The 27,671-nt window shown below is 35.8% G+C and overlaps 1 protein-coding gene across 4 annotated transcripts in view; it reads right to left on the bottom strand.

Annotated features, from left to right (window-relative positions):
• The window catches only part of DOCK4 (dedicator of cytokinesis 4), a 246,519-nt gene that overhangs the window by 62,864 nt on the left and 155,984 nt on the right, over positions 1–27,671 (bottom strand). For all 4 annotated transcript variants that reach the window (XM_032182910.1, XM_032182929.1, XM_032182919.1 and 1 more), the window contains exons 16-26: positions 26,935–27,041; positions 25,530–25,686; positions 19,492–19,589; positions 19,269–19,352; positions 19,061–19,161; positions 18,266–18,347; positions 17,042–17,212; positions 15,344–15,536; positions 7,558–7,685; positions 5,246–5,380; positions 1,178–1,276 (exon numbers count right to left, since the gene is read on the bottom strand). In XM_032182910.1, the coding sequence (XP_032038801.1) occupies positions 1,178–1,276; positions 5,246–5,380; positions 7,558–7,685; positions 15,344–15,536; positions 17,042–17,212; positions 18,266–18,347; positions 19,061–19,161; positions 19,269–19,352; positions 19,492–19,589; positions 25,530–25,686; positions 26,935–27,041 (1,355 nt within the window). The remainder of the gene's footprint in view (positions 1–1,177; positions 1,277–5,245; positions 5,381–7,557; positions 7,686–15,343; positions 15,537–17,041; positions 17,213–18,265; positions 18,348–19,060; positions 19,162–19,268; positions 19,353–19,491; positions 19,590–25,529; positions 25,687–26,934; positions 27,042–27,671) is intronic.

Here is a 27,671-nt window from a genome sequence, read left to right as displayed (position 1 = left end):
TCTGATCAGAATTCAAACAAAAGGGAAAATACTTTCAGAAAAAAATGCCAACAACATATATTAAAAATTGTCTAAGAATACTAACTATTCCAGGTGAAAACAGATGGTCTAGTACTAGTCTAAAAATCCTCCCATCTATATAACTCCTAGGTAGTACTCTTGACTCATGATAGAGATAACCTCTCAGTACTATTTCCTTCCTACCTTTCAAACTTAATATCATCACCCCACTACAAAGAAAAGGCACTCGTGAATGGTATGCTTTCTTCAGAACATCTCTAAACAGCTATCAGGAATTTAAGAAAATTTGGAATTGCACCATGACTACGCTCTCCATTTCAGGGCAATAATTAAGTTTATAAAATCGTAATTTAAAAGTAACATCTAAAAATATACTATTACACCAGGATGTCATGACTCTCCTATCTAGCATCATTGGCTGAATAATGGGCGTAAGTGATCACTCAAGATTTCTCATGTGGATCACATGCAGATCTATACTTGTTTCTCAGTGTCTAGCAGAGTTGAAGCGTTGGTGTTATGTCCTTGTGCAGAAAACCTTAACTACTGTTTTGTGTTGTTGTTAATCCATCCCTCTCCTCCAAAAAGGAATTAAAAATGCTGCAACTCCATGAGGCTGGTAAGTCCATAAATAAAATTGGTAAAAGCTGCCCTGAAAAAGTTCTGCAGCTATTCTCTTCTATGAAGAAACAGGGCAGACAAACATTACAAGTCTGACAGGTCCTCCTGCCAAGGGACCTTGGAAAAACAGATGGTTATTTGAATACACATTTCTCAAGCTGTGTGTTTGCCATTGCCATATATAGCTTAATAAACAAGTAAATACATAAAAGAAGACAAACAGCTGACAGGAAGAATCAAGCAGACCTGTGTAACCTTAGACTGGCATCATCTTTAGGCTATTATATACTGCTTAAAAGCAATTATATAATCCTCCCATCTCTACTCTATCAATTGTCACTGTAGAAGCCACAGAATCCTAGTCCCATCACAAGAGTTGCCCCGAGTGCACATGAAAATCTCTGTAAAAGCTAGCTAATCCAAAAAACATATTGCATTTAAACACTGTTGTATTTCATCAAAGCACAGGAATATCTGAAAGAGGGAGGAAGAGAAAAGAGACCTGAACAAGTAAAATTACAGTTCTGTTACTTACCCTCAGGTCTTCCTTTGTACTGAAGCTATCAAGGAGCTGTTGATAATGTCTATCAGTCATTTGTCGCAAGAGTGACAGCAAACAAGAGACAAACTCCCCCTGTTCAGATAAAGCCATGAATAAACATATGAGAGATTAAGCTCAAATACAGAAGACACTATAACTTGTCATATGATAAGCATTTAAAGTAATTAACAAATGCAAGGGAAATTAATGACAATTAGAAAACATTATTCCATACTTAATGAAAATACATTAATTTAGCTATAAATTTCCTTCCCATTTAAAGAATTAATTTTTACTCAAAACAGTTTGCTTGCACAGCATAATCTAGATCCAGAAGAGCTAATGCAGTAAAAGTTTGTTTTGTCATTTATTTCCTTTGTATTTGTTTTTAAACAGATTATTTAGATTGCTAAAATTACAACCTCTTTGTCAACTCAGTTTTGAAACAAAAAATAAGTATTTTGCAACAATTCTGGGAAAAACAGTAATGTTTTCCTTAAGGGAAGAAATAGCTGGGAATTTTTCATAACATTTCTAATTGAAATACCATATTTCTCAAAAAAGAAAAGTCATTTATACAACTGGACAAAATTTGAAAATGTTTTGATAAAAAGTTTTCTTGGACCTACAGTGGAAGTTCTCATTAAACATACATATATATATATATATATATATACACACATACATATATAAATGGAACTTAATCATAGGGTCTGGATTGCATCCCAGTGCTGTAGAAGAAAAATTCTAGTATCTTGCAAACTTGTTCAAAAACGGGAAATAAACTCTGGCCCTTAACTACCAGAAATGGGAACAAGACTTGGAAAACAGACGGGTATGGAAACACTCCTTTAAAATGCTGTCTTTCACTAGTTTTTCAAGTGAAATTTTGGGAGTATTTTCCTCCTTCTTTCCTTAAAAACAGAAAGCAAGATAAAATAAAGGAACATGTCTTCACAGAAATGGTTGTTTTGGATTTTACATTGGAAGGGCTAATACCCTTGTGATTATACCTTATATACTTGGTGGTATGCCAGGTGCAGGCAACGTAGTGGTAAACTAACAAGTATGCCTTGCCCATAATAATACTCTACACTGAAGTAATGATCCCAAATTAATGACCTTCCTGCAAAACCACTGCTGCTTACAATGGGCGCAGCTTTCTCAAAACAACATCCTAAGTTTATAAAGTATGTTAACCTTCATGGTCTGGGCCTAATCAGCAAGTTTACAGCTGTTATCTTGTATATACTCATAAGGTAGCTGAAAAAAAATATATTTCCAATCATAACAGGTTCTTTTCAGAGAGCAAAAAGACTTGGGTCTTTTATCATTATTTTTTAAGAGTTGCAGTTTCATTCTATCGAGTCTCAATATGATTTTATCATGCTATTTAACATAATGTAGGCTTATCTAAATAAGCGAATTTTGGAGACTTTTATTCCAGTTATAAAATCTGAGACCACTCAGATTTGTCTAATTAGCCAAAATACGAAAAGTAAGTAAAGGTCTAAGTTTACCTGATTGTCAGCTTGAGTGACAAAAGTTGTGTATGAATCTTTTGAACACTTCCCTTCCTGCTTTAGCATTTGAAGCAGTCCTTTCTAGTCACCTTTTCTAGTTACCTTCTATGATTCCACACTTACTTTGACATATAGGAGTATACTAAAAATCACAGTCTATTATAGAAAGCTGTACTATTACAGCTGACAGACAGATTAGCTTTAAAATGGTACCAGCTTTAGCTAATTGTTAACTTACTTCTAAATTTGAGCTTTTGATTTAAATTTAGGTAGCTATACAGGCAGCTAGTTTTTAGAACAACAATGAATATTCAGCTGCATTTGTTGAACTCAATATGAAAATATATTTTGTTAAGATTTCAACCAGTGCTAGCCACAGACTAACTAGTGAGGGGATATGTCGGTCATGCACAGAAGCAAACTCTACAAACAAAATTGCCTTGATAAAGAACATGAGGACCAGACCCTACTGCCCTAAATCAAGCCAAGCCGTAAACCCAAATTCATTTAGGTAGAATCCTGAAGTAGTTTTCTGTGTCTCATGTATTAAACTACATGAAGCTGACAATTAAATTGCAATTCATTTAAACTCTCAAGGACTAAACTTCCAAGATTTCAAATAAATAAATATTTGCTCTAATTGGTTTGCTCTCCACTACTACATTTTTGTTAAGAAAACCTACAGATCCAAATCCTTGATATCCTAAAGCAATTAAAGTATAATTTTCACTTTCACTATTCTACTGAATTCAATGTTAATTAGTGCAACACTGCCCCTTCCTGCCCCCTCCCCCCCCCCCCCCCCAGCCATGTTTTTTATTTTCTTTATGAACTGCAGAAAAACAGTGACCTGTGGACCTATAAGATCACACTGCAACGAGTTTGGGACTATGTCCAAAAGATTATATCTGGTAAAAAAGGTATGATAGAAGGTATGATAGAATTTTATCCAGTATGCTGCCATGATACATCTCACAAAGGATATTTTATGATGGGTGCAGCTTGAAATACTGGTAACACACTGGAACAGACTCTACGGCTGTACTTGCATCGGGTACTTCATCATACTTGCTCTACAAATAGTTCCAAGAATTTGGCTCTATGCATTGCCATAAGCCCATGCTGCATGATGTTTCTACATAAATGTATATAATTGCCTTATGCTGTGCTGTGAGTCACTTCCACGTTAAGTATTCTTTCAGATGCCTGTGGTGACAATGACATGGCTTTTCTTATGCATAAAAAGAAAATTTTGCAACTTGAAAGTATTTTCAGTCTAATTTTTGATAGCGTGAAAGAATTAGGCTGTCATGGTGCTTTACTAAAACTTAATCTGAAAGCAAGTGGATATATCAGAAGAAACCAATAAGCTCAGAGCTTTGCTGCACTAGGAGTCTAATACTACAACCCCTGCTTCAGCTGAGCTTTCTTGTAATGGTCTGATATGCCACACAGAGTAATTTGTAATTTTATAATTTACAGATAAAAAACCCAAACTCTTAGATGTATAGTCCTACTGAACCACAGTGATTAAAGCTTGGTGTTATCCTATTACAGAACTTGGTCAGCTTCAAAAATGCTTCAAATAATGTTTGCTCTTTGTGGGTATAAATAAACAAACAAAAAAGGCAACAATGCATTTCTTTCACAGGTATTAAATGCTTTTTCAAATGTTTCATCTCAGAGGAAATTCTGGTTTGGAAAGCAGCCATCTATTCATTAATAAAAATGTTACAATGTAAAAATAAGGCAATTAATTAAGTGTATAATGAGATGGTAAATCACAATGCATAGTATGTTCTCTTCACAAAAAGTTACCCCCTTACTTCATACTGGGGTCATATCCCCTGCCATATTAGAAGAGATTTGTCCTTCAAATGCAAACTGGGAACCTTGCTGGAAACAAAGCAAAGTAATTCTTCATTTTATTTCATCAATGGCTCAATTTCAACACTCTAATTTGCATGAGTTGTTGTATCACATTGACCAAAATATCATTCGTTAATCTTCTAAATCTATCCTCTATGCCCTACCTCAAGTGACAGAAATGAAATTCAAATGCTCAGTCCAGAGAACAATAGAATGACTTGTGATTAATAAATTTGGATTGATACAGGCTACCATCACAGATTCTGAAGGCATTTTTAGAGCTGTTTCATCATGTAAAAATGTATGTGTCTTAGGAAGTAAATTGTTATTAGCTGATACTCTTTCAGGAGTATCCACTCTCAGCAATTCAAACTTAGCGAGAGATTCAGAAAGCTACTGAAAATCTCAACAAAATAAACAGTGAAAAAGTTACTCACCTGAAATAACCTCAAGAGTTACTTTTTTTTTTTTTAATTTAAGGTCACAAAATATAAATAATATAATGAAAAAATATTATAATTTGAAAATGAATAAAGTGCAATAAGTTCTCTCTGTTCCGCTCATTCTCTGTTTAATACACAAAATCTTACCATTGAATAACAATACAAAGGCAGAATTCTCATTAATCTAATAGTGACAGTTGTGAGGTATTTCATTATAAGAAACTTACAGTCACATCTTGAAACTGGAGGCGCATAGCAGAGCCTGATGGCTGCGGTCGGCTGGTGATCTCTAGTATTGTCCTTAACAGAATATCTAGTAAGCTGTTTACAATCACATCAATTTCTTCCAGGACAGATTTTTCCTTAAATAATCAATAAAACATTTAAGTTATAAAAACAGAAAGATGACCACAGGCATATTTCTTTTGATGCGACTTTAGAAGCAAACAGAAGCTTTGCAATATAAGCTTTGTTACAAATGTTTTACTTGAAAAACAAAGACTATTATCAAGTTGAGATATTATTTAATTCTACTGATGTTACCTTACAGTTCTTAATTAATTACGTTGTATTGAATTGCAGAGGACAGTTACAGGGACTTTGAATAAATAAGCATTCATCAAATCAGCACAACTATTTTCAATTAATGTTTAGAATAATATAGACGGGTTTTTCAGTCTGGATAATTATACATAATGCCCATATATTTCCTGGGGAAATTGCCAAGAGAGGCTTAAAGTCCAAAAAGTAGAATTCTGTTTTCACACTTTGAAACTATCACTAGAAACAAACAGATGGTGCTCAACCTTCAAGACCTGCTTCAGCAGTAAGGACCAGATACATTGCTTTCCATCAACTGAGTAGCACAAACAAATTAGTCATTTATGTAAGCCTACAACTTGTACACACACAACAACAATACAAAGAAACCAGTGTTCACCACCAAGAGAGACCATGAATACCTTAATTAGACACAAGAAAAGACTTGATGAAGTCAAGTTGTATTTTTCCCTTTTAAATGAGATGAAAATATGTTTTCCTTGTTTCAGCAATGTTTTCTGTCTCCATGGCAGCAGACAACACCATCTTAATCTGAGCCATTTTATCCACAATTTAAGATGACATTTCTTTGCAGAAAGAAACACTCCATAATCAAATGCACACAACCAAGCTAAAATTCAGCTGACAAACAGAATCATTCAACTTTGTCGGCATTGAGGTGTAGGAGTGAGATTTTTTTTCCCTTCCTACACACCCTAAGCATATGATTTGTAACAAAACTCAAAACTCTTGTTTGGACTCAAGATGAGTCTAGTGTCATGGCCGTGTTCTCTGTCACTTTATCTAGTGTCAATCAACTGTTAACTTTGCTACTTATGAAGTCAGACAATATTCAGTGTACTGAGGAACTGCTGTCTCAAGATGTACAAAACTCATGTACAAACTACTGTTAGAATGGCCAACAGAAAAAGAAAAAAAAAAAATCACTTTTCAAAGAGATGTCTCTTAAATTCACTTGTTTCATCAACCTCTGAATTATCTGGATCACCACAGAAGGAATAATATTGTGAACTGATCCACAAAAATCAAGTGGCATTCAGAAAGTTTTTAATACTCTGTCACTCAAAGACTACTGAAAATAACATTTGTGTATCCTGCCCACTGGAGAGAGTTTTATGTAGACATCAATTTATGTTACGCACTTCTCTAGAGTTCATGATCAGAGCAACTTGGTGAATCCAAATGAAAGATCTCCTGAAGTTAAGACCAGGCTTTGTCCTAGTCCAAAACTACAGCTATGCTAATCATCCACCCCTTTCTCTTGTGAAGGGGTACTAACACTAATCCAGGAGCAGCTGCAATAAGAACACTGCAGTGCCAAAGCTGCAGGTCACATCTGCACCAAATCAGTGACCATGAAACTTTAATTTCTAACAGTAGTATGAAATGAAGAAACATACAACAGTTCTCGCCAATACATTACAGTGTAAGGTGTGCCGGCCTTGGTTTGTATGTACTGCACTGAATACAAGCTATGTTTATTTCTTGTTGTCTTACATCCCTTTGCCTGTCAGAACTTCACCATCATCTTCATGCCTGCAACAGACCTACCTCATCTAGCTCTCATACTCATTTTTCTCAAATGAATTTGCAAACACAAACATTAGATACAGGCCACAAAATTTACCAACTAATCCCTAAGTACAATTCCTGCAATACTCATACTAATCCCTTCCCTATATCATCTTTGTGTCCCCTATGACTAAACAGCTCATGATAAATAGCCCATGCCTCTACAAAGAAGTGGAGGTTTCTTTCTGTCCAACACAACACTCAAAAAGAGAAAAAGCTTGGCAAAAAATAACATGCCACAATTGAAGTATTCTTTCATGGAAAGAAAAGGTGCCTGAGAAATCAAATTTACGTTTGACACAGAGAATTCTTTAAAATGCTCTTGGTCAAGGTCCAGCTTCTGTCATTACTGGGTGCCATATAAAGAAGTTCAGTACCTCGTGGATGTGACATGCTGTTTACTTACTGAGCTGTTCTTCTTGATGAGACAAAATATGTTGCTAAGGATACGTGCACACATTATAAGATCCTTCTGTTCTTGTAGATGCATGTGGAGATGATGTAAAACTACTGGAAGAAGAATATATCGAGAATCTGAAATAAACAAAAACTTTTATGAGTAGGAGCTTCTAGCAGAATCATTTAGTTTTAATACAGATATACAAATAAGTCTTCTGTTCAGAGCTCTAGTTCTGATAAGCAAAAGTTTACTTGCTTAAACCAACAGTTTTGATAGGTGGAAGCCTTTACATCATAATATCATAACAAACAAAAGCAACTATTTGAAGAATGAACAACGTGTGGAAAGGCTGTATGTTGTACCATGGACAGAGACAAACACCACTGTGTGCAATGTAATGGAAATTATATATTTATGGAATTACCATGCAGAAAGAAACATAGCACAGTAATACTCAAATTCAAAACTATGTGGAATTATGCTCTAGCCTTTCCTGCTATGTGACAGGATCCCTTTGCATGTTAAGGTCACAACAGACTTTATCTTGAAGTTTTGTTATTCTGCAAATGAGTCCTAATTTATGGACCAGCAGTACTTTCAGACTTCTTTCAGGATTTGTGCTTTTCCAGATTCCTCACTCCTACTGAGTATGAGCAATTTAGACTACTGGTGTCTACATTGAATAATCTGCCTTTCCTCTAACCATTTCCTTTTCTAAACACAGCTTTTTGGTGCTATTTTTAGTCCTGAATTCTCTCAAAATGATGCAAGAACTTCATTAACATGCTACTTCTTCTTGCTTCTTTTTCTTATAAGTGAAGACAATGTTAAATGGGGAAAGTCCTAACTCTTAAACTTGTTATAAAGGTGTTATTCAACACCTATTTACAACTTGATAAATGGAATGGGTGTTATCTGTTCTCATTTTTTTGTTTGTTTGTTTCTAGATCTTTTCCTTAATTGAGAAAAGATGCTTTCATAGAAGTATACTTGAATTATTTCCTCTATTAAAACTTTAAAGATGATTATATTACATTATCTAAATATATACACATCTACTCAGTTCCTTTTGTAATGTAATTATTTCCTAAAAATTAAATTTATCTAGCAGAAAAATTTCTCCTTTAGAATAATTTTCCAACCAGGAAAAACTCCAGGTTTCGTCTTTGTATAAATACATTTTCTCCCTTCAAATATTACACCTCTATCATTTTCCAGGAAGGAGAAAAATTAGGTTTATTCTGGAATTTTATTTATTGAATGTTTCCTTCATTTGCTGAAATATAGCACTTATCTTGTTTTTCTCTATTATTCCCTTGTTTTCACTGTCTAATTATGCATATAACACAAGTAAAATCATAGGGACAAGTTGATTTGTACAAACTATTTAAATATATTCTTGTTTTCAAAAAAAAGCTTGTCTGCTGTTTTTGAATGGGTATTTCACGCTTAGCATTTGTTCAGATGTTTCTGAATAAATGTTTTCTTCCTGAAGAAAAAAATATAAACAAATACATTTCACAATAGGTGAAAGGCCATAAATGAATCTGGAACCAGTGGTACTAAAACCCCAAATCAGAGAACAATCAGCCTGTATCCAATGGCTGCTAGTTTCTGCAGGTATCTCGTAGGTTTTCATCAGATTTGGTCAGATTAAGAGTCCTTATCTGCCTGTAGTACAGCAGATGCATCTCAACCAAGCCAAGAAGGCATTTTCTTTTAGTCTGCCTAAAAGACAGAAGCATAGTAAGGTGTTGCCCCAGGTAGTCTGAGACATGAAACATGCACAGCTGCCACCGACCCAACCACTGCAAGACCTATTGGGTGAAAATGAGAGTGGGCAGGAAGATGGGCTAATCAGCAGAGCTCTCGTTATGAAAGTACCACCTTCTGAACCCCACTGCCAACGCTGTTCATTGCTTACTGATGGGTGAAATGGACAGAACTAATGCCTGCAGCTGAGGCAAAAAACAGGACTCTCCATTCCTATAAAAATGACCTAACATTTAGGCTACATAGCCAACTCCTTTTTCCCTGCTTTGCCAAACGTATTCAATTCTTAACCACGTGGCAATCCATCTTCAAGAGCAGAGATGAAGGGATCACTCTGTAAACCAGCCCTTGGGTCTGCGGTCAGGGTACTCTCCTGGGAGATAAGTGATGTGAAGCTGACTCCAGGCTGACAAAGCACTAGGCCTGGTCTGCCATTCCCAGGCCAATACTTGAATCACCACTCAGCTACACAACTGTCACAGAGCAGTTATGGTACCTCCTTCACACACCGCTGCTGTGAGCCTTACCATGCAGGCTATGGATCCTGTGAGGACAGCAGGTCCTCAGGTCCTCCTGCTGCTACAACTCCAATCCCTTAGCCCAAAAGGCAAGGAGAAAATTGTAGCAGCCTGTACCAAGGTGTTTCATCCTGATTAATTCCAGGCAGCATCCTGATGAGCACCTGCAGGATTTGGTGCCTCATTTTCTGAGGTGTCCCCTCCTCTGTGCACTGCACAGAATGCTTCCATACAAGCCTGGCATTATGAACTCCATTTAGAAGACCAAAGAAACTATGTGTGGCAACTCCTGACTTGTAAATAATCAACTTCCATATTGTATAGCCTGAAGTGTCTCAGGTATAGCTGAGCATCCTCAGTCAACAGTTTGGACTGTCCCATTTTTCAACAGTTTGGACTGTCCCATTTTTCCAAAAGCTCCATAAAATGATCAGAAAATGTGGTTTATCAAGTGGATTAGCAAAAAACATGTTACGACTTGCAACTATATACTGGAGATAACAGTACCTCTTACTGAACTGACAACCACATATAACACAGCTTTGGACATACTCCCTGTAAGCCCATAACTTATACACCTCGCTGTCTTGACCTCTTTAGAGGAGAGACCTCTTAGACGAGAGATGTAGTGATAACACAGAAGAGGACAGCTAACATCTTCACCTCTGATCAGGCTCTGCCAAGGACTATGCAGGTAAGTTTTGAGAATGTTGCATACACCACTTGTCTCAGGTTATTTTTTTCCTTAAAAATTGCCAGCTGCAATGTCAGCCACCGTGTATAATAAAATTAATGAGTGCAGGGAATGGTGCAATAATCAGAACTCCTAGCCATCAGTCACTGTCCTAATTTCTCTTCTGTTCAGAAAGCCAAATTAGCTGACTGTTTAAAATGTTAATACTTGTCCTTTGCAAATATTATACAGAAAGAGAGAAAAAAAATATGACATTGAGCTTTTCAAGTTCGTGCTTGGCATGACTGGAAAGAGAGACCACTCTGGGCAATCCTTGTGCCTTTCCTGTGAAAGCTAGGTTAACATTAAACATTTAACCCACAGCACAACTTTCCCCCTTGCTTTTCAGTTAATGGTAAAGCACCTGCACAGGCATACAAAATTTTCTGCACTCCAGTGTATTTTAAAGCTTAGAAAGATGATATTGATTTCAATGAGTACATCTGAACAGATGGTCAAAACTTCAGCCTACTTGGAACAAGAACTAGTCTAATTGGACATCTTTAAATAAACAGTGAGAAGCTCTTGAACAGTGGAAAGTGAGGAACTTGCTCTTATTTTTGATAGTTTTATTTGCACCTATTCAATTTATGCTTGCCTGCTTGGAAGAACCACTGTACTTGGGGGACATAGGAGAAGAAAATGCTTAAGCCAAACGAAGTCATCGCTTCAATTCCAAACCAAACATATATGCCTCTTCTGCAACTGCACTGACATGTCACTGCTCTCAGTCATTTTTCAAACCTTTATGAAGAACTGCTTTCAAAATTGCCTGTAGTGTTGCAGAAAAACCATGGGTATGGCTGAGAAACTCCTCAGTGCCACAGATGCAAAGAATTACTTGCATGGCTTTTACAAAATAATTTCTGGTCTTTGCTAATGAAAGCTGATTCTTTTTATGCATACACACACCCCTTCCCCAGGAGGCTGGGGTGTATAAGCACACATACACAGACTACTCCAAGGAATAATAAATTGCTATGGAAGACAAATTAAGAAATAATAATTAATCTGAAAAAGATCCTGGAGTACTAGAAAAAAAGAAAAATCTACGGATCAACGTATAAAGTCTTTATATTTTGAAAAATTTGAGTCAGTTTTCTGAAGTGTGTGTTAATGGTAGCTTGCAATGAGCACTAAAATATGTTACAACTGTTATTAAAAAGAAGTTGTGAGCCTTTTGAAAAAACTGTGGAATCAGAGGGATAATATAATACTGAGCTCCCAACCTGAACCTCCTTATCAGTTAATAGTATCTTTCCCTGATCTTGCTAGCATTTTTTTTTCCATTTCAATAGTAAGTGTAACACGTAACAGCATCCACTCTGTGAGCTATTTCAAAGATATTAAATTATTCTTACTGATTGCATCTAGATATTCACCTCTGAATGGCTACAGAAACATAGTTTCCAACATGTACACTCTCCTGTGATACACAGGATGCAATTCTCATATAAACTCATTCAACGGGACAGACTAAGGGAAGCAGTCAGTCTCGGAAAGAAAAAAAATAGAGATTTGTCACATTTCTAATCTATTGATAGTAGATTTCAGTGACAAATAAGGAAAATAATAAAAAAGCAGGTATGAAATACATTCTATATTAAACAGAAATTTTCATATGAACAGAATTAAATAAACACATGAAGATGTCCTTAAAACAACAACTCAGCATTTTTCCTAGGTTTCTAATTTTTGGTATATATGATAATTATAGTGTAAATGGTCAGAGAATTGAATTCCTCCTTTATTTATCTTGAACAGTTTGCCTCACTAATAGAGAAAGTCTTACCCAGCTACTCTTGAATAGAGGTCCAAATCCTCATATTCTGAGAAGACATATTTCTGATATGTAAGAACACCTACCATGAGATAAAGAGCTGCAATCCACACTATAACTGGTCTATGATACAGACTTAATCATTATGATGTTTTCCTTTTCTAGTTGTTTACCCTACAAATGTAATCTCTCTTCTGGGAACTGATCCACAGTGATTCCAATAAAATTCTTTCTCTTTGGAGGAAGAGACCTAGATGTCCCACTTACACATTTCATGTTTTCTTAGCTATTAAATTCACAAGCTCCAATCAGTACCTTTAGAAACAAACAAAATTATTGGTCTGCTATTTGCTATTTAACCACGTCAAGAAGGATATGGTTCAAGATGCATTTCTCTCTTATTGGCCTTAACTCTTCCCTAAAGCAAGCTATAATGATACCTAATGTATAAAAGACAACGAACAAGAATACTAAACTACTGACATATCAGAAATGACAAAGGTAGAAAATTTTCTGGGTACAGGCATATATGTAGGTCACCAATTTGGCCACTCCGCAAGTGACAACAGGGACGCATCCAAAGGGATACACCCAAAATACCAGCAAACTGGAAGACTGACCAAGAGACAAAAATTAAACCGCTGGTTTTTATCAGCAGGAAAACCAACACCTGTTACTTTTTAGACACCAAATGTAGCTTACTACACAGTAGTATATATGGAAAAATGTACAAAGAAGTACAGTGCTACCTGCTAATTTTTCATAGGAGCCTGGCACATAACTGCTGTTGACATCTTTTAACATCCCTGTAGTTGTTACTAGAAGAGCTGTAGTCTAAACTGTAAAATTGCTAAAAATAGTTTCCATTGTATTTTAGAGGCTCAAGCCAGAGCCTCAATAACAGAGACACTTCAGACTCCTATCCACACATTTTCAGTAAATACAATATATAACCAATGGAACACCTGCATTCTCTAAAGAGAAGTAGGCAGAGACCAGGTGCACTGAAATTGCACTTAACGTCTGTGCTTGGGCATCTTAAATCAACCTTGGCATGTCTGACATATGTTTTCAATAATATACCCAATATATCTCCAGATTTCAGCAAAAGCACAAATGCGGTGTCAGTTGATTTCCGCAGCAGTGGGAGCTAATGTGTTAGTTGTTCAAGCCTTAGCAGCACAAAATGCATACCATTCCCATGCTCACGCATTCTCACTTGCTTCTCAGCAAGCTCCACAAAATAGAAAATGTTATCGAAGAAGTGCCCTCCTCATTTTTAGGAGTTTGAACAAATAGTTATTTTCTGCATTCCATATCTAGTCCCAATGTGTCAGCTAGTACTGCAGTTTGAAGTGTTCATTATCTTCATCTGTGAGGCAGAAATCAATTATTTTCACAGCAGCAAGCCTCAACTTCATGTTAGGACGTATGGTTTACTTTACACTTTAACATGGCTTAGTGCAGTATTTATTTTCTCAATAGGATTTTCAAAATACTTCCCTCTAGGGATTGACTAAGGAAGGTCTATTTATATTTTTATATATTTAAAGAGAGAAAACATTACCAGGAAAGAGACCAAGACCCTGATCTCCACAAGACCCTTCAACTCAAGGATGACTGAAATTACACTGTACAAGTATTTGCCTAAGATTTCCGTCATGGACACTGGGAGCTTACATTACTGCCCAATGTCTTTCACATCAGTTGCCCTGTGATTTAAGGAATTTATATTCAATTTGTGTATAACCTGCACTCCATGTAAATTTTAACATGCAACTTTCATTGCTTCTATAGCTGAAACCAATTCTGATGACTTCTTAGTAGTGAAACTGCATTTCAATGAAAAGCACTTTTACAAAAGTAGGCTACCAAAAAAATTTCTCATACATCTGAATCTAGATTTACAGTTCTAAGAAAGTCACCAAGAGTCTCTTATGTGCCAATAACTAACTTTCTTTAATTACATTCATTCACTTAGATCCTCTGATGAGGCTGACCTCAAGATAATGGGAAGAAAATGGAAATGAATGCTACCTACCACAAGGGCATTTGGAAAATGCAAAATATAAGTTAGAGTGTCCTTAAGATTGCTTCATGAATATGTCAGTGATCTAACGTATTGAAGGCCTGATCAATCAGCTGTAAGGAGACCTCACTGTTGTGGAGGAGACTGCTGTGGAGACTCACAATGGAAAGAATAACTTGCTTTTGCAACCAGAAAGAAGCAAAGTAGCTAGGATCCCACTTCTTTGAACTCAAACTTTTAAACTACAATCATTAAAGGCATTTTTTAAAATGTCCTTAGATGTTAAATGTTTTAAATGATCTAAGTAAAAGTTAATGTTTCTATTGAACTCCATCAGCCCACAACTCTCAAGAGCACTTTCAGTAAGCAAATAAACACTTTTTATTACAAAATTAAATCCTCTCAAAATTAATATTTTATCATTTCTATGTGTTTTACTTGGGACTGAAAAAAATAGAACATTGATGACACCACCACACAGCATTTTTTTCTTCCATGTAGCACGTATTGTTATATACAATAAACACCCAAGTATCACTTGCATCTGTATAGGTTTTTTATGCTACATTAAGAAAACAGAGGATCAAAAGTGCTGAACTAGCAAGATTTACACAAATAAAACTTAATGGGTAAGTGAGAATCTGTTTGCTGAACTGCCCCCCAAAGGAGGGGAAAAAAATCAAATTAGTAGAGCTTTTTCCTTTATAATTATTTTTAACGTATAATGAAAATTCCTTTCAAGGACATATAGCCAGCATAAGATCAAAACACAACTGTACTTTACGAGTACTTGTCTCTAAAAATGTAACCCCTAAATTTAACTATCTGTATTCTTGTTATCAAGCAGCTTGTACAGAACAGAGATTAAAGAACTGTTACTTGGGAAGCACTATTATGAGGGGCATGATTCCCCTCAATACTTGCTGACTTGTACTGCAGGCAGCCCAGGGCAACCTTACCTGGGTTGGTGTAGAGGTGACTCTCTACAGTTTTCCCAATACTTTGAAGTTTAACAGCTTGAAGGGATTCATCCCCATGCATGACTGTCGGCAAGCTGCCCAGAGCATCGTGAACCAAATTTGCCACTTCTCTGACATCAAAGAGCTTCAAAAGTTCAGAGTACACAGATGGGAATGAGCTGAGAAACACAGCCTAGAGGAAAAGGAAAAAATTGGTATGTCAGATATTGCAGTACAGGTTTGATATTTATAGAATTTAAATAACTATAGACAAGTAAGTAACTGTAGAAAAATGTCAATTTTTACATTTCAAGGGCAGTCGGTAGCTTTAAAATTGGTCAGATTTTTCAGAGGAAATATCCTCACATTCATTAATGGGCTTACACTTGTGACTATTTCCCTTAAGCATTATCAAATGACTGTTCATTTCTTTCATGACAAAGCGAAAGTAAAAAGCTCAACTTAATACAAAAATATTTATTATTTACAGGTTCCTCGTGATCTGTGCATGAGAGGATTTTTTTTCAAATGATACCAGAAGCCTACTGATGATACCAGAACAAAAAGATTTGAGGAGGAGTTGTTTGGCTTCAAGATAAGGAATATAACAGCCTCTATATCTTTCATTTTTCCAGTAATGACAATTTTTATTTTGGAGTGAGACAGCAGTGGCAGTCTTGGTTCACTTCGACAATCCTAAAATAGGGTTAGAAATTTATTGGTGAATATAATCAATGTGGAAACACTGAAAAAGAAAAGAGGACAATGCCAGAGAAAGGAAGCTAGAGCTAACGTTCCCTTCTTCCTCTCCAAATCCTGTAATTGAGAAAAGCTACTCCTACCTCTTCCTTCTTCACTCTGGTGTCAGCTCAGATGACATACAAGGTTAAAGATACCCAGGAAGAATTCCAAACACATTTGTTCATATAATTTTGTTGTAAACATTTCACTCCAGCTGCTTGTGTGATAAGAGATGGAAGAACCATCTCTCCACTCCTTTCTCTCTGATTTGCTGTCTTCTTGGAAGAATAATTTTCTACAGAGCTTAAGAAATGAGTAATTCTCAACAGATCTTAAGTGCCCATGGTTACAGAAGCAGGGGAAGAAGACTAGGAAGTACATCTACATTGCTAAATCTACCACACTTAATGTAGAGATCTGTCTCCTGTGTATTTTGCCTCTTCCTTGTAGCACTAGTCAATTTTAGTAGTCAGCTGAAATAAATATATACCAGCTGAGTACTAAAAGATACAATTTAGCAAAATTTAAAGTCTTCTGCAGAGAACGAAAACTCAGAGAGCCTTTGGTTGGGTTCAAATTCTTCAGGTCCAATGTGGTTAAAAGAAGCTATAAAGTGCCTGAACCGGAAAAATCCCTTTATTTGTACCCAGCAATTCTGAGTCACTTGAACCACTGGCATTGCCGAAAACATAACATGAACTGTTCGTAAATTAAAATTAATATCGGGTTTACTTTATTTATTAGATTCAGGATTTTCTTTGCCAAGCATATTCAAAAGCTGGTGATATGAAAATTTCACAGTACAGGACAAAGGTATGAGCATGAGCTGAAAATGTCATTTTGCTCTAACAAAAGCACGTTTTCTTTCCTGAAAATATAGGTAAGGAACATCAATTTTTTTATATTGCATGTGCATTGCATTTATATTGCATTATCAAGGCACACTCACAAACTTACTTGCAGTTGGGATAAAGCATTAGCTCCTTTGCTCTCCTGGGACAGGAAGAAGCGTACTGACATAAGTAGTTCTTGAATACAGCAGCGAAATTCTTCCTCGTTTTGTCCACCGGTGGCAATAGAGAATAATCTTCGAGACTGAACTATGTATTTAAATATATATTCCTGTGCCTACAAATGTCAAAATCAGAGATAACTCATAAAAATAAACTCATGTAAAAAAACAACAAATGCTATGATTATATAATTTATATAATGACAAGGGTCTGAAATGGGAGACTGCTATTTAATTTTGGCACTTTAAAAAAATATTTCAAATGAAACACTAACATTACAAAAGCACTCAGAAATACTTTTCCCTTGCCTTTTGAAACCTCTACAAACCAGGGAACATTTGTTTATTTGACAAATGTAAAACTGCAAAATTTCAGCACTGTCCCTCGTAATGCATCCTTGCATGTCTGTGGCTACCGAAAGATGTAGAACATAAACATGCAAGGCCAATATAAGAAACAGACTCTAACTTTTGAGCTGTTCTGGTATTTCCTCTGCCCGCTAAATGTTAAAAAATGTTTTCCTGTGAATTGTTAACAAGATAATGCCAAAATATAAGCTTAGTTTAAGTTGCAAATATAAGCTTAGTTTAAGTTGCAAAATTTAAGTTGTTAAGAATGCAACAAATATACAGCCTTTTGTTATTACTGAGACACCTAAGTTAACAGCAGCTTAGAAAAGCACAGAGTACCACACTGATATCTTATTTCCAGACCACAGCTCCTGTTTCAAATGGGATTATCATGTTGTACAACTCAGACCGTCTCCACACTGTGCTCTGTTGATATACAAAACAGGATGAGAGCTACCAGATCACCATTTTTAGCAAATTCCCTCTTGTCAGGATTGAACCAGAAAGTCAGCATTCGTCTGCCATTTAGATTCTGTTATTGTGACAGATATTAATACTACCAATGCAATCTATCTTTGATTTCTTAGATCCAATTCCTACTCATGCATATCCTCCTTCAGTAAGGAACATAGACTTCCAGAGTCTAGTGGTACCAAGCTCCATTGACCACCTTATTGACAAAAGAGAAAAAAGAATAAACTGACAGCACTCAAAAAGCCTGCAATTCCCTGGAATTAATACTGCATTTCCATCATTAACACATACTGTGCTCCTTTTCCTCAGTTAAACCTGCTGGTGCATTTGAAGATTTCTGTTACCTTTAGTACTTCCTGTATGTGCTCATGCAGCTCCACTTCGGTGACTCGATCAATATGCCACTTCAGTACTTTTATAAGATCTCTAGAATAACACATTAAAAAGTATTACGACACAGAAGTGGAAGAAGAGTTAACTTAAACTTAGAATGCAAAATAATCTTTCATATAAGAAACACTGAAAAAAAAACACAACACAAAGTTTTGCTAATCACTACAAGCCCTATATTACAGCTAGTTTCCAGCCTGCCGATAGACCTAACAGACCTCTAATGAACAGGAAATAATTGTCATCATCACATATGCAGTAGAATTATTTCAACAGGGATACATAAGCTCATTATGATACAAGAGTCTCTGCCAGCATAGACTACCCCTGCTATTCCATGAATTGGTTTGCAGTCTCATTAAATTGCATTCACGTTAATGAAAGTTTAGCTAGAAAATAAATACAAAGTACAGCATAGTAAGTGATGCTTATTAGTGTACTGATCTACACAGCGAACACAGTTGTAACTGAATGATGTTAAGGCTCCAATGCTGGTTAAAGTCATTTAAATAAAGAAAGCCAATGAAGAAAAACAGGCAAAATTAAGCCAAGATGAGGCCTTTCACAAGTAACCTTTATGGTAACTCAAAATTATTTTACTCCTTTTTTAATGGCCTAAATCTGGGCATTCATATAAGGATTAAATTTTATTCCTATTGCTACAGTTTAATTTAATCTGATGATTGATTCTGCTTAGCACACCAGTAACTTTCAGTATTCAAATCAGTTAGAAAAAGTACAGACTTCACCTGTATGCAAGTGCTCCTGCAAAGTGACTTTCAATGTAAGTGTCCATTACTGGCTTAAAATGGTGAAACTTGCTGTCCTGCAGCAGATTTATTATGTGAACCTAAATGTGAGGGAAAAAGAATAAAAGCTTTTGCTTTTTTTTTTTTTTTTTTTTTCTTTAACTTCGTTCTTAAGTAATGTTAAGCATTCTCACAAAACAAAACTTACCAAACAATCGAATACTTTTGATCCATATTTTTGAGAGTTTTCATCTAAAATTCCAAATAAAGTGTCTAGTGTATCTTGGAGAAACTGATTGAAGAATAAGAGGCAGTTTGTTATTAAATATGTACTTTTGTGACACACAAATATGTACACTTGTGACAGACAATTATTTCCCTCATATTATTTGAAAACAAAATAAAGGAAGAAATGAAAGAATGGTATATACCTTCACTATTTCAGAACCATCAATTTCTTTTAATTTTGATAGGCAACCTGCAATTTTGTCTGGGTGGGTTCTCCATTTCAGAAGGTCAAGCATATCTCCTGCCAAGACAAGATGCAAGATTAAAGCTGGAAGCAAAGTGGCATTTCAGATTTTAAATTCTACTGTTACAGTCCACTCAGCAAAACTGGGCTTCATTAAAACAAAAGAAAACATCTCAAGATTTGCTATAATATGATCTGCCCAACAATAACAATTCTTCATTCCGCCCTATAATTGCTTCACCAGCAGGAAATAAAAACATGGTATTGGGTCACTAGAATCAATCTCTTGTGGCAACTACATTATGCAGTCTTGCTTAGAAATTTGTCAGCTGCCACCTTAAGAAAAGTAATTATCTTGCTGTCTCTCATCCCATTGAAGGACACCTTCCAGAGCTGTCTTCTGACAGCTAAAAACAGTCTCTTGATAATTAGGTATGAATTGTTTGTGTGTATTTTAAAATACTCATATCCCTATGTGTTTTAGAGTACAAACATTATGCCTCTGCTTTATTAATAAGCAAGACAATCTCTACTGGAAAATAAACTCTTCTGAGCTAAACCACTCTTAAGTGTCTTCATGCTTGCTCCAGTTTTAATCCACTCTCCTTTAGCATTTTTGATCAACATGGTACACAGCATTACAGATGAGACCTCATCACTGTTTTCTGTATCATTAGCAGGCTCGTATGTCTGCTGCAAACACCTGGCATGTATGTTGTAGAATTTTCTTTTTTTGAGATACATTTGGTGACACAAACAACGCTTTCTTCTTTTTAATGCTGTTTGGCTCCCTGGCAATAGCAGAATCCCCAGTAGTCTCCATTAGGGCATGATCCTGCCTTTTGTACCATTAGATTTCATCTAATTTCTACTCTAACTGATTATTTAAATCAAAGTTGCCTTGGTTTGTCTGTATCATATTTTCATTTGGTTCCCTCAATTGATGAGCCTTTTCCACTGCCTATTAGCAGCAAACTTCATTAACAGGCTTTTTATAGTCTCAGGTTTTAGCAAAGCAACTCCTCCTCTTCCCAAGCCTTTCCAGCCCCCAGGCCCACTCCACCAAGTGAGACTATCTGTACCAGGCAAAATTCTTCAGATCCTGTAGTATTTTCCTTCCATTCAGGAAGGAAATTCCATCCATTACAGTGCAACCTGCTTTTTCCCTTTTAGCCTGTTATTTATCATTTTTTTAAATACTTATTCTAATCTGTATCTCCTCTAATTTCCCATGTGGTGTGTCACTGAAGTCCAGATGGTTTAGATCTGCTGTGTTTCCTCTGAATAACAACAACAACAACAAAAAACTTAGAAAAGAAAGATTAAGAAGTTTATTCTGGCATGAAATGCCTTTGATAAACCCATCCTGGTTTTATGGCATATTCCATTTAGCTACGTGTCTATTTTTTCATCTATGATTTGTTGTAAACACTTGCACAAAATTCATCAGAGGGTGACGGCCCAGTTAACATACTCTTCCAGCTATCTTAAAAATGGGTACTATATTTATTATTCACGTGATATGTTTATTACTTGTGGACTCATAGGTACTCATTTATTACTAAGTCATGTGTTACTGCTCTCAGCTTCAGAGAGATACTAAAAGAAATTCCAGCTTGCTACAAGATGGGGACTTTCACAGAATCACAGTCCAATAAATACCATTCAGTATCTGAAAACAGAGTTTTGTGAACTTTGCTTGGCTTTTTAACAGTTTTCACTTCATCCTGACCCCTGCTGAACCCTGACACACTGCTGTTATTTCTCTCCCTGTTGGTGCAGGTTCAGTGCTTACTCCTCACATTTTTTTGCCCACGACTCACTCAGTTCAGGCTGCAGCACTCCTTCCAAGTTGCATTCAGTGCACAGAAGATCCACACGTTTTCAAACTCTTGAATCAAATAAATCCCAAAGTTCCTTTACCTTCAAGTTTACTATTTGCACATTTCACTAACCAGCTTTTCAGAATCTCACGAAGCGTGGCTGCTTGAAACAGAAAACCTTAACCACTGTCCAACCCTTCAATCAGCTTAAGCTGAAACTCTTTCTACTTGATCACAGTCCAGTATTGTTTTAGAAGGATCCAGTTCTTCTGAAACGCCCTCACTACTTATCAAGCGAAGTACATAACTGCAAGTTTTCCTCTTGGTTCAGCAGCTATTTGGGTTCCTTCTACCACCGACAGTTTTCACACTCAAATAATGTTTGATCCACACATGTTTTGTGTCACTTCTTTCCCAGCTTGCTCCAGAAGAGTTCCTCTCTCCCATAACAAGGAGTGAAATAGCATTTCTGCCCTTAATAACATTAAATTAACCTCCACCTGTACCGAAATCTTGCCAGAACTGTTAACAGCAAACCCTCTACATTATCCCAATAATATTTTGCTGCTTTTGGTGGGCACTAATTCTTTTCATGCATTTATACATTTCTTTTTTGTTTGTTTTGCTTCACGATATGCTAGTGTGGAAGGGTTTGGATTAAGAGAGGTCTTCGAGTTCCGCTAGGAGTGAGGAAAGGTCCCAGGTGTGTCAGAGACACCTTCCAAACATCAGGGACAAATGATAGGTCTTATTATTCCTCCTGTCAGGAGTTTTCAAGTAACAAACATTACAAAACCATATCGAACTGCATTTGTCTTCTGGATAATTAATTGAACTCCTACCCTCTATTCTGTTTAAGCCTTTACTTAAGTTGAGGAACAGTGAAACTAGCTAAGGTTGTCAGTTCATAGTAGGAAAATACTTCTTTACAGGTCTGCTGGAGGAACTTTGTGGGTAGATAGTTGACACTCAGTATTAGGGATTTGTTGGAGGATTAAAAAAAGAAGGAGAAAGCCAATGTAAGACACTCACTTCAAAGCACTTATTTCAAGGAAATTTCAAGGAGGAAAGACACTGCTGAGATGGCATTAGCGAATAGCCCAAGCATAAATGACATGAATAGAAAATCTGATGTGAATCACAAGGGAAAGGGACAGTAATGCATCATGTAGTAAAAGAAACGAGAACAAAAATGTCCCCAAAAGTAAGTCCACTAGGAAAACATCGTTTTGGAAAAGGGAAAAAGTCAATGGTGCTGATAAACTTTGTTGAAGAAGAAAAAAAAAATTAATGCTTTCTCTATACCATGCTCTGATTTGTACATAAAAAAATAGCCCACACCTGAGCTACCACTCTTGCCAAACAAAACAATTCCCTTCTCAAAGTCAGTAGTTTACATCCAAAGTGCCAGGTGTAACAAACGGTTTAGAATTAGGTGTATAAGTAACAGGTTTGGGATGATCTTTCCATCTCTGTCCTATAAATCCCAAGACATCAGCAGTTGGTCTAGTGCAGCACTCTAGCACTTCAAAATGAGAAAGCCAAATTTTTAACCAGCAATCTGTATTCCTCTTCCACCAGGCTGCTTCTGGAGCTGCCAACACTCCCCACCAAGAGGGGGTTGCTCTGAAAAGTTACCCTGTTACTTTTGTTTTATTAATCACGAGTTTTGCCTTTTTTTTTTTAATCTTTCCCCTCTTCATCCCGATAGATGGATTACACCCCTGCCTTGCAAGAGACACGCTGTATGGCATGTTGTTCTGCTGATGAACAGCTGCTTACTGGGGATGTGCTGATCAGTGCTGAGAAATCAGTGGATGCCAGCTTGCTGAAATACTCCAACTTGCTGGATGGATCCTGACTCTCTGGCAGGCAGAGATCCCTCCTAAATGTCAAAACCTACATGGGACTGTTTTGATAACTACTCAGTAGAAAAATACTATATTCTCTCTTCTTTGCTTTTTAGGAAAATAAAACTGAAATACAACTCAAATTCAGGCAAGAAACAGGCATGTTTTCGGTTTTGTTTTTTTGTTTTGCTACCATCAACTAATTAATTATCTAGGATTAAAGGTCACGCTAAGGAAAAGACAACTGACAGAGAGATTAAATAAGGATGGGTTCTCACAAGAGCTGTTGATGAATGCACAGGCTCCCCTGTTAGAAGCTCTCTGAAAACTTCTTGGAAATAATCCTCAAGTCCCCCTCCAAAGCACCTAGGGTAAGGAAGTTAAGGATTCCACCAACTGGAAGCCAGCCTCCTTCCCCCAGTCCCCATAATTTTAATATGCATGAGGGCTGATGGCATGTGGGAACAGTCAATGAGAGAATGAGAGCTAAGTAAAATTTCCCAGCAAATTAGGAAAGCTGTGGCCTAATTCAGTCACAAGTCTGGGTTTGGGGTCTTCCCCCAAACCACAGCCAGACCAACAGCATAATTTCCAATTCATTTCCAGGACACTGGTGTTTGCAGACACATGCAAATCCCCAAAAACTTCAGAAAAATCTCCACATTGACAAACAGATTAAAAAAATCAGCAATTTTCAAAAATACTGATATAAATATCTACTACAAAAGTAAACAAAAGTAAATACAATACACAGAGCTTTTAAATCCTGTATTTTTTTTTTTAATAAATATGCTACATTCTCTCAGGGGTAACTGAAGTAATGCTCACATGACCAAGCATCCACATGCTTTGCTCTATGTTCATTTTCTGAGCATGCAATAGATTTTGGCAAATTTTTTTTAAAAGAATGGGGATTTGGAAACTCACCAAGATGAACTTCCCAAAGAAGATCCTTGGAGAAAATATGAGCCTGTCTATTGAAAATATTTCCACCCTCTGAAGTACTGCTGAAATAATTGTTAACTCTTTCAGAGCTGAAAAGGGGATCAATATTATTCAGATATTCTACACCCTCTTACTCTGTATATGGTAAAATAAAATAAATGGAAATTTCATGCCCTATGTCACACATCTATTTACTTCAACTATAAAATAACCCCTGTACTGTGAACATAAATTAGTGAAATTCCTATAACCCCAGTCAACAGCGAAACTATTCATCAGTGAGACATTAAGTCCCAAGCAGCACTTTCAGGCATGTCTAAGCACCAGCAGATTCATGCATTTTCCTAAATCAAGGCCTTTAACTGGAACAAATTTAGCTTATGATTGCCTATTATCATCTTTGGGGAAAATCTTTTATTGACTAACTTTTATTACTTTGAAGCTAACTGTTATGACAATACAGAATGGATGTGCACAGTGAAACAGACCATTTACTCTTTGCACATAGTTCTGTTTCGGAAACTTGCTACTAAATGGTGAAAATTAAGACGACTGTTTCCACTTAAAAAGCTGCTCTAGTTTTTGTTATATACCTATAATCAATTTGCAAGCAATTAGTAATTTTATCATCATACATGTGAGAAGGGTAAAGATACAATCATTTCACACAAGAGGTAGCTAAGCAAGATTTTTCAAATGAAATAAATACCTAAGGAAAATGTAAAACTGAGGTTATCAAAGAATAGTCAGAAGCATTATCAAGGAAATACACAATATTTATAAGCCTGTGGAAAATTTGGCAAAAATATAAGCCTGTTTGAGTAACAGCTCTATATTGTAATTAGTATGGCAAATAAACAAGAATTTTAAGAGTTTTATGCACAGCAATGGTAAGGAGCGTATCACACATGTATTTCTATCTCCTCATAATATCCAGTGTGTAAGGTTGCTTTAAGCAGTAGTAAATGTTTGTTGGCATACAGGAAGAGAAGTGATAAAACAGGAAAGCAATATGTACCTAATAAAATCCAAACTGCCACATCCTAAAGCCTACAAAATAAGTATTTCATAAAAACTCCAAAGCAAACAGATTAAAAGGGTTTGTAAAGCAGCTGGGTTTTGATAGTTGATTCCAAGAGTGCTGCATTTGATTCCAATATCATGTTAAATTAAAAAGCATTCTTGAACTACTTAAAATCAGTGGTTTATCATGCTGCATTGGTTTCCATCTGGGTATCAAAAATTGTGAAGAAATCCAGTTTGTAAAACTGGTAGAACATAAGCTATTTCTGAGTATATCCATCCTTGCTTGGCATGGAAAAGACTAGTTATCACACTCATTTGAATTTATGATGTTTCAAATAATCAACATATCCTACCATTTTGTGTGAGCTTAGTGGAGCAGAGAAAGGACGTAATCCAGAAGGACTCTTTAGTGGTTTTCACTGCTTGGCTGTTATTTCCTAGGAAAATTCCCTTTGAAAAGGGGAGTTTGAGGTAGCGACTAGAATCCTGAAGGTTTGTGTTTTCTTCACACTGTGAAAACAAACCAGTTAAAATCAATGTACTGCATGCAACTCCCTAGATTATTGTTTCTCTGACAGAAATTAAAGAATTTTTAAAGGTCTCATACAACTGAATTTGAACAGGTCAAGTCCATTGAACATTGTTTCTACAATGAGTCAGAAAAAAATACAATGCAAAGTTATGTGTTTAATATTTTAAATAAATACCATTACCTTTAGTCAAGTAGAATTTAAACTATGAAAAAAATACTGTACAATACATTCAATATCTATGTTTAAATATACTTTAAAATAGCATAAATATTTAAAGACTGATGTCCTAGAACTAATATTCAAACATTTTTATAACTCAGAAAAAAACTTCATCAAGCCATCCTAAACATGCATTATCTATTTGTCTGCATATATATATGTATCTGTACTCATGCATAGACATTATCAATATAAAGCCTAAGATACCAAAAATAAGTTATTACATGTTCTTGGTATTATTATTATTTTTTTCTCTCTTCAGGAGCTATCTAGTCCATATATACAATGGTTAATTTATATAGACAAAATGAGTCAGCACATTCTTTAATGCAAATATACTCATTTCAGATCAGAAAATTAGGTTAAGTGGTCACACATATATATAACATAAGCACATTTTCCAGCTCACTGCTTTCATGGATAATTCTCCGTAAGGGAAAATGCCTGTTGCAACTATTTTTGAATCGTAGCTTCATATTGGACATTGAGATAATAACAAAGCAAAAACTTTGAACAGGTTATATCAAATAAATAGCTGCAATTTTTTGTGTTCAAATTTAAAATCTATCTGGAAGCATATCAAACCCTCTGCACAAAAAGGTAACTATAAAATGGGGAAACAAATAAAAAATCACTCAGGATAGAAATATCTTTAAAAAAAGATAGCATTGAGTACATCTGCATAATAGATTGCTTCATTTTCCATTTTTAGCAATTCAGGAAGTGGTTATCATTATTCTATTTTAATTGAACTTACTTTTATGAAATTAATTATAATGTAACATAGTGAGACTCCACAGTACATCCGGTGCACTGAAATGTACACCTAGATTCTATTGCCATTTGTAACAAGGAGCAATTAAACAATCAGCAATGGGTATTTTAATGGAGACAAGATTATCACTCATTTGGTAATGAATACAGACTTTCTCAACCTAATGTTTCTGGGCATTCGTAGTATGTTCCAGAGGAATCATTACAGCTAATGATTTCTAATTCAAATTACCTTGTGTACAATGAGTTCATGGGTGCCATCTGGCAGTGTCCTCCCATTTTCCTGCATCAGGGGCACGAAAGAAAAGCCAAACAACTTCTTCTCACCCTTTTCTTTTGCTGAAAAACATATGTAAATAGATAAAATCAATCTTTCATATTTTAGACAAAATAAAAGGGTATAATACAGCATAAGGAAGTATTCTGGAACTATTTGCATCTAGTAAGACTAAGAAGATCTTACATTTCTTTGCAGATTTGTATGTTATCTCCTCTACTGGTTTCTGTTATCTCACTACAAATCAGAAAGCAGTATTCTGGACTGACTTGGTTTTTATTAATGTCAAATAGTGGAAATCAGCAAATACGAAACCTTTGCAATATACAGAATGCCAGAAGACCTAAATGAATGTGATCTAGCTATTCCAATGTGAAGAGAAGGGGGGTTGTTTTAAATTTTGTTTTGTGTTTTACTGTATGTGTGTGTGTGTTATTTATCCACTATAGTAGCTTCTACCTACTGATCTTCATTTTAGGTCATCCTTAGGCTAACCTGCACTACAGTTTTCAAATAAAGTATCTACTCTATATATATCACTGAAGATGTCACTGTTTCTTATAAATACAAAAATACAAAAAATACAAAAGTGCTGTTAATTGACCACACCTGTATCTGTATATTTTTTCAAGGGGTTGGATTGCTAAACATCGACTAAGGAGCAGGTATCATTTTGGATCATTTTGGGTAAT

Source organism: Aythya fuligula, chromosome 1 (genome assembly GCF_009819795.1).
Source record: "Aythya fuligula isolate bAytFul2 chromosome 1, bAytFul2.pri, whole genome shotgun sequence".
NCBI lineage: Eukaryota > Metazoa > Chordata > Aves > Anseriformes > Anatidae > Aythya > Aythya fuligula.
The sequence above is the reverse complement of the archived record's forward strand: the minus strand, read 5'-3'. Positions and strand labels throughout refer to the sequence as shown.